This window comes from Camellia sinensis, chromosome 6 (assembly GCF_055761805.1).
Source record: "Camellia sinensis isolate YWXY chromosome 6, ASM5576180v1, whole genome shotgun sequence".
Taxonomy (NCBI): domain Eukaryota; kingdom Viridiplantae; phylum Streptophyta; class Magnoliopsida; order Ericales; family Theaceae; genus Camellia; species Camellia sinensis.
Genome location: NC_138966.1, coordinates 191,951,207 through 191,959,461, shown reverse-complemented (window position 1 = coordinate 191,959,461; position 8,255 = coordinate 191,951,207). Strand labels below are relative to the sequence as shown.

Here is an 8,255-nt window from a genome sequence, read left to right as displayed (position 1 = left end):
GAGTCGATGTCGAAATGTCCTCAGGATATCAAAAGCTGCTTTCAGGTCAGCCAAATGATCCTCAGGCTCTTTGGTCTTCACAACCATGTCATCAATGTATACCTTCACTGTTTTGCCTATCAAATGTCTGAACATCTTAGTCACTAATCTCTGGTAAGTTGCTCCTGCATTTTTCAACCCGAAAAGCATTACTTTGTAGTAATACAACACTTTTGGGGTGATAAATGCAGTTTTCTCCTCATCCGGGGGGGGGGGTACATGGCTATTTGATGGTACCCCTGTAAGCGTCCAGGAAACTCATCTTTCCATGCCTTGAAATGGCATCTACTAATTGATCAATCTTGGAGAGTGAGAAACTATCTTTTGGACAAGCCTTATTTAGGCTAGTGAAGTCCATACAGACCCTCCACTTCCCATTCTTCTTTTACACCACCACAGTGTTAGATAGCCAAGTTGGGTAGTTTATCTCTTGAATGGCTCTAGCCTCCAGCAGTTTGTCCACTTCCTCTTCTACTGCTTCGACATGCATCAAGGTCGGCCTTCTAGCCCGTTGAATGACAGGTTTAGCTGACCTGTCTACATTCAATCTATGGCAAGTTACCTCGGGGTCAATACCAGGCATCTCATATGATGTCCAGGCAAACACCTCAATGTTTGCTCATAAGAACGTCTTTAACTCCTTTTCCTCTTCCTCGGCCAAGATTGAGCCGAAAAGGAAGAAATGCTCTTCGTTTCTTTGCTGGACTAGGATCTTCTTTAGGGCTTCCTCACTTTTCTCGGCTAGTTCTTTGTCGACGTCCTCCAGGACCTCCATGTCCTCCTCCTCAATCTCTACTGTTTTTACTTCTCATATGTTGCAGGTGGATTTCATTGCTACCATAGAGCAATTCTTTGCCCACATCTGATCCTCTCTAACCTCCTCAATTCCATGCTTTGTTGGGAACCGTAATAGTTGGTGCAGTGTTGAAAGAACAACCCCCATTGCATGCAGTCATGGCCTTCCTAGGATAACATTGTAAGGGGAGGGGGTGTCAATTGTTGTGAACTCTGTGTTTACCTTCTTGGTGCCAGCCTGCACCTCTAAACTTATTGCTCCTAGCGGCCACTTCGGCGTTCCGTTGAACCCAACCATCGGACCATTGGACTGCTCCAGATCATCTTGGTAAAGGCCAAGTTCCTTGTAACATCTGACATACATGATGTCACAAGAGCTGCCCTGGTCAATTAGAATGCGCTTTACCTGGCACTCTCTAATCTTGAGGGATATTACCAGGGCATCGTTGTGTGGATGCTGCACCATGCCTAGATCGTCTTCAGTAAATGACACCATTGGTCCCTGGTACCTGTCTATCCTAGGTCTTTTTTGTCAAACCTGATGCACATGTTGTAAGTGTTTTACCTTCTGAGTTTCCCCACGTATCTCATTCTCATTGACCTTCGAGTGAATCACATTGATCACTCAAGGTCCGCCTGCTTGTAGTTGTGGTGCTAGCGGAGGTGGTGCTGCTTGTGCTTGAGGCAATCTCTCTTGTTCTTCCCTTGTCCTGACCTCATCTACTAGGTCCCTTAAATGACCTTATCTTACCAGGTCTTCCAGATATGCCTTTAAGGCTCTGTACCCCTGAGTCAGACGCCCATCCTCATTGTGGTAGGCGCAACGTTTCCCCAGACTTCTTCCCATAAACTTGCCAGGAATCTTCTCTGGTGCTTTATAAGAGGGCTGATTCCAGATTCTTTCCAAGACTTTGTAAACCGGAATTCGGAATACGGTAGTGACTGCTTGTGCAACCCTCAGTCCTGTCTCTTACTTGTTGTATCCAGTATTACCTCAGCCTTATTTCGGCGAGCCATTTCTCTTCTCTTGTTTTGATGCCTTTGTCTCTGGCTTGTCTTCCTTGGCTCTCGCATACTTCTCGATCCTGGCCATGAGTTCCTCCATACTTTTTGGCAGTGTCTTTGCCAGTGATTTTCGAAGTAAACAATCATCATTCAGGCCGTTCTTAAAGGATACGACCGCCACCTCTTGGTTGTACCCTAGTATTTGATTAAATACCTCATAATACCTCTTGGCATAAGCCCTGAGGCTTTCATCCTCGCTAATTCCTAAAGCCATCAGCGAGTCCACCCTTAATGGCTGTAGTTTGTTTGTCACAAACCTGGCCATGAACATCTCGGCCATGCTTTTCCAGCTTTTCACAGTTCCTTTTGGCAACTTGTGAAACCAGTCTGATGTGATTTTCCCAAAGGATGAGGGGAACACGTTGTAGAGCAACGGCTCGTTCCCGGTGTATAGTGCCATTGAGTTCAGGTACAAGCCGACATAAAAGTTAGGGTCAGACTTACTGTCGTATATCTGGAATCTCGGCATGTGGAACCTTTTCGGAGCCTTAAATTTGCCAAATTCTATCGAAAACGACATTCTCAGCTTGACCGGAGAGGTCACCTTGGCATCTTGTCGCTTCCTCTGGAGGTAATCTCGCAAATCCTCCTTGGCCATCTATTCTCCTTTCTTTCCTACAGGCGGCACCAAATTGTAGGTGTTAATTTCTGACCACACTGCCAAGCAGGTACTGAGCTGGAGAACACCAGCAGAATAGATTGCGCCTGAACAACTTGTCACAGAAAGATAAGACTCCGGTGGTGGTTCGTCCACCCAAGAGCACTCCGACGATCAAGTCAGTACTCAATTATTTCTCAAAGATAACAAATAGTGCTTAACTCATTAGCCAGGATACAAAAAGCGTAACTTAGACCTACGAGGGTGCCCTACTTTTATAGCCAGAATCAACCTGATCTCTGTAGAAGCCTAGCTTCTCTTGGACTCTAGCTCAATGCTTATCTTGGACTCTACAATGGATAAAGATAAACTCCCTAAGAGTTTTATCCTTATCTAGGCTGAGGTCCTCCTCCATTATAGGAATTTTTTAGCTTATCCGTTCATCTCGGATTCCGGTATGTTCGTAGATAACCTTGACTTAGCCGAAATCACCTCGGCGCTATAACTTAGACACGTGGCACCTCGGTTGGCACTTCGGTGCCACCTTGGCCACATGTTGTCATCCACAAAAATATGTCCCCACAGTAACTGTCACGCCCCCAAACCGCCCCTAGTAGTTTGGTGCCGTGATGGCCAGTAATCCGAGATTACCGAAGGCCGACTTACAAAATCACACACAATCAGAGTATAAAATATGGGGCTTACAAGTGCGGAAGCAATATATATACATATACAGAATCTAATAGTCCATGAGAGCCGTGCTTAAGTCCAATGAAATGACATACATCTTTATAAAGTCTTACAACTTACATACAAGAAGGAAATGAAATACAAAAACACATCTTGACCAAAAGGCTTCTCAAGCCGACATATACAAGTACAAATGCAAAATAAGCCGAGAAGCATGATCTTCAAGATGGCACAAAAATGCTATTCCAAAACATGTCGGCAAAGCACCCAAAACACATCGGCAATCACGTCTAGGCCTCAATGCCTTCTTGTTCGTCACCTACATATATATAGAGAGGGTGAGCTTGGATACTCAGTGAATGATATTAGAAATAAAGGTTTTGCATGATTGATATCCAAGATTTCTTTCAAAACAATACATAGCATACTTTACAATCAAGAGGGAAATCAAGTTCATTGCCGGTCTTTCAAGTTCTTTGGATGTTATTACATCTACTTAATACAAGAGGGTGATGACATTCCCAAGACAAGAGTGCAGTTGCATTATAGTCCCCTGCAGCTAAAGACTTTCAAGACAAGAGTGCAGTTGCATTATAGTCCCCTGCAGCTAAGGACTTTCAAGACAAGAGTGCAATTGCATTATAGTCCCCTGCAGCTAAGGACTTTCAAGACAAGAGTGCAGTTGCATTATAGTCCCATGCAGCTAAGGACTTTCAAGAAATGTCATCAAAACAAGATAATGTTTAATATACAAGTAGGGATAGTCATTCATGCTAGATCAAGTACTTTTCAAAACAAGGCAAGACGAGATTTATGAAAGCAAGTGTAACATAGCTTTATTAAAAATACCACTCACGTAGTTTCTTCACACGTCGGGGTCGAGACAAGCCCAAGTCCTACAAACACATGGCAAAGCCTATTGAATGCACTTTCAAACAAGTTTCGTATGTACACAAATGGTTTCGGAAAACATGCTGGGCACCAACCAGGTCTAGGCCGAGGTTCCACACCTCCTCGCCGAGGTGTGTTCCCGAGGGCCACATGCAAGGAAAAGAGGTCGGGAAACTCTGGGTTTCCCTCTGCTGATGAACATGAAAAACATGAGTGTGAAAACATGAAAAATATGAATGCTCAATCATAATCTGCCATCACAAATCTGGGATTTTCGTGCCATGAGTTTGAAAACATGGACCTGGGTACCCGTACTCGGAATCCTTGCGGAAATAAACACAAAAACATGATTCTTTATGCAAGCTTTTGGATCAAAACAAGACTTTCTTGAAGAACACATGAATGTCATTTTTCTCTTTCTAAAATCGAACTTCAAAACGATGCATGGCTTACAAATCATATCCGATCATGCAATGCAATAACATGAACATAGAGAACATCATGAGCAGATCAAGAATCTAACCTTAGAACACGGATCTAACGGTTCGATCTCTAGGAATCAAGCTTGAAGATCTACTTCCTCACTCTAAAACTCTTTCTTCCTCCTAGAGCTTCTCTCTCTACAAGGCAAGTTTATGATACCAAATGATAGTTTTCTATACTCGGTTCTGGGGTTAACCCTCTGCTGAGACACGTGGCGGCGACTGGTTGGGTTCTACCTGAAAAGGTGGCTGACAGGCCAGACAAAGCATGGTGGAAGGGTGTTCAACAAGCAAAGCGGTATGGGCTCTCTGACAGGCTATGACATCGGCTAACAACAAGGCGTATCTAACAAGCTACACGGAGTGGCACTCCGGCAAGGGGTGATATCGGCTAACAAAGGACCTCGGCAACTAAGGTGACAATGACCTCGGCTAGGAAGGACAACACTTGACTAAGCTGTGCCACATCTTGGCCTAGGTCGTACCACTCCAAGACGAGATCGCTTGGGTACAGGGTAACATCTCGGCTAATGTGTCAAGACGAGAACGGAGGTCAGCAAGGGGTTTCAAGATACTACGACTAGACTAAGGATGACCTCGGCTTGGAATAACATCGGCTAGCATAACTCAGGCAAGGCGTGACCTAAGTTTCACATCAAGGAAAGAACGAGACAAGTATACCACACTTAGACAAATCACAAGGCTTCAAAACAAGGCATGGATCACATTAGCTCAAGCGAAACAAATCACAACATACACATGCAAACTTAACAAGTCATATCATACAGATGCTCATGAACATGATGAGGACATAAAATGTGGGTTCCTACAGTAACAAGGTTAGAAAAACTTTCTCTATGAATTTTGTTGGAGAAATATCAAATCAGTGTAATTTTGTAAAAATAATAATAAATTAGCGAATTTTTTTTATAAATATTAATAATTAAAATTGTAATTTTTTTTTTAGAAACATTTACACACAAATTCTAATTTATGAACTTATACTCCATCCTAACTAAGATTTTTTAGACCTTGTAGTCGTATTAAATTTAATAGTCGAAATTACTCTTCAAATAATGATTGTTTATCATTTATGATTATCTATAAAGGAGCATGATGATTTGAGATTTATTTTGATTTTCAAAACTTTAAAACATCAACTTTCAAATTGAAAAAACTAAAAAAAAAAAAAAATATGTCAAAAAAAAAACACACTAATCAGTGTGTTTTGTTTCACTTTTCTAAGTTCAGTTTTCTAGAAATTGAGTTTTTTATTTTTTTTTATTTTTTTTGTTTTTAGTGAATATTTTTGAAATTTTAAGCAATTTTTTACTCTTTTAGATACACCTTACTTAGATGTATCTAAATAGTAAAATATTTGTGAAACAATATTTTAAAAAATTAATAAATACACAAAAATACGAAAAATATACTGAATTTTAGGTGTTTATATATATATATATATATATTTGGTATTTAGTGAATTTTTTAAAGATTTTTTTTTTCACAAATATTATACTTTTTAAGTATATTTATGTTAGATGTGTCTAAAAATTAAAAAAAAATTGCTTAAAATATTAAAAAAATACAGTGAAAACAAAAGAATATAAAAAAGCAAAATTTTCGGAAAATTGTTTTCTGAAAACCAAAACCAAGCAAAGTGAGATGTTGTTTTGAAAAAGTTGAAAAAGCTGAATTTTTTTTTTTAATGCAAAATTGAAAATTTTGTGTCTATAAATGAGTATGGTGATGGAACATTGATATGCAAAATTGGAAAAAGAATGAAAAATAAAAAAACTGATAATGTTCTCAGTTTTAAAACTGAAAAAAAAACTGATAATCTTTTAGGTTTTATTGGATAGTTGAATCAAATTAATCATGCTTTGGTTTTTTTTTTTTATCAGTTAGTAAAACAATTATCTGAAACATTACTATACAAAATTGATAATATTCTTAGTTTTAAAAATTAAAAAAAAAAACTGATAATATTCTCAATTTTACTAAATAGGACTTATTGGTTCAAAAATTTTTAAATACGACCTAAACTACCATAACTTTTGTAAATAGGACTTTTATGTAATTAATACTTTTTTTTTTATGAATATGCAATTTTTTTTCTTCTAACATTCCAATGGGGTGCAATTACCCCAATTTTGTATTATAGAGGTGGAGTTTGGTTAATTGTTTTTTTATTTTTTTATTATTTTTATAATCATTTCGTTGTTAGTGAACTTTTTTAAAAAACAAACAATTTTTTTTTAAAACTTTTAGATCCTACTAAATTAGTAGATCTTAAATTATTATATTTTTTAAAAAGTCTATTAGTTTTTTTTTTTTAAAATTTTTACTTTTAGATTCTTCAAAATTAGGAGGAACTAGAAGTAAAAAAGAAAAATTGACATAAATTTTTTAAAAATTCCACTAAAGACAAATTTTAATTTTAATTTTTTTTTTCTAAGTTTTTGAATTGTTACTGAACTTAGCCTCAATGAGTCCTAAGATTTTTAAACAATTATTTACAATAAAAGCAAGACAATGAATTTTGTTTGTCGGGTCATTTCAATTGAACATCAACATTTTGGAACAAATTCGTCAATATTGGTCCAAATTCATAATAATTGTCTTGTCATGGCATAGTTTCGGAAAAAAAAATCCTTATGTCAGGTGTCCTTTCTCATTTCTTTAAAAAAAATCTTTATGTCACGTATCAATTAATTTTTTATTTAAAATAAAAAATTTATGTGGACTCGTTTGGAAAGTTGAGGTTTGAGACTTTTTGGTTAAAATAATTACAAAAAAATAAAATAGATTTTTTAATTCAATAAGACAAAACATCATCATCTAACTCATAATCATTACTACATTTTTTTTTCTCACAAAAGTCAAAAAAATTAAAAAAATCTATCCCAAACGAGATTTTTTAATCTCAGACTAAAATAGTCAAAAAGCTAAAAAGTCAATACAATTCCCAAACGAACCCTATAGATAAATATACAAGGTTTGAAACTTTAATATTAAAATTAAAAAAAAAAAAAAAAATTTACCATTTGAGCAATACTCATATTATGATATTAATTTTTTTATCATTTAAATTGTACTTGTATCACATTTGCCAACTACTAATATCAATTAAATGAACACAAAAGAAAAAGTGGAAGCCAACAACCGCATTTATTTGACTAAAACTTATTTTGGAAAGTGGGTTAAAAATCATTTTTTAACTTTTAACCCACTTTCATCTCTCACAAAAAAGATTAAAAAAAAATTAAAAATAACTTTTAATCATCTTCCTAAAATACTCCTAAAATCTAGGAATGGCAACGGGGCGGGGCGGGGCCGGGGATCACCCTCCCCGATCCCCGATGGCAGAACTTCCCCCCGTCCCCGTTCCCGTCCCCGACGGGGAACCAACTACCACCCCCACCCCCACCCCCGCCCCCTAACGGGGATGGGGTTTCCCCGGCCCCGAAAATCCCCGGCCAAAAAAACAACATCAACAGAATATTTGGGCTCAAATACAACATCAAAAAAAAAAAAAAAATCAACAACATCTCAACATCAACAGATCATTAACAACAGAGAACAGATCAACTACACAAAAAAAAAAAAAATTGATAGAATAAGACAGATCTGAGAGAGAGATGGCCACGGCAGAGGCAAATCTGCAGATCGAGCAGATCGAGCAAATCTGCAGC

General features: G+C 37.6%; 1 protein-coding gene across 1 annotated transcript; it reads right to left on the bottom strand.

Annotated features, from left to right (window-relative positions):
- Positions 1 to 991: 991 nt before the first annotated feature.
- On the bottom strand, positions 992 to 1,330 carry LOC145793937 (uncharacterized). Its single transcript, XM_082876848.1, has one exon. The coding sequence runs from the start codon at positions 1,328 to 1,330 to the stop codon at positions 992 to 994; it is 339 nt and encodes a 112-aa protein (XP_082732974.1).
- Between the last annotated feature and the right edge of the window lie 6,925 nt (positions 1,331 to 8,255).

What these genes read in the sequence shown, in the direction of transcription:
- LOC145793937 (XM_082876848.1), bottom strand. Translation starts at nt 1,330, where the DNA reads ATGGTGTCATTTACTGAAGACGATCTAGGCATGGTGCAGCATCCACAC.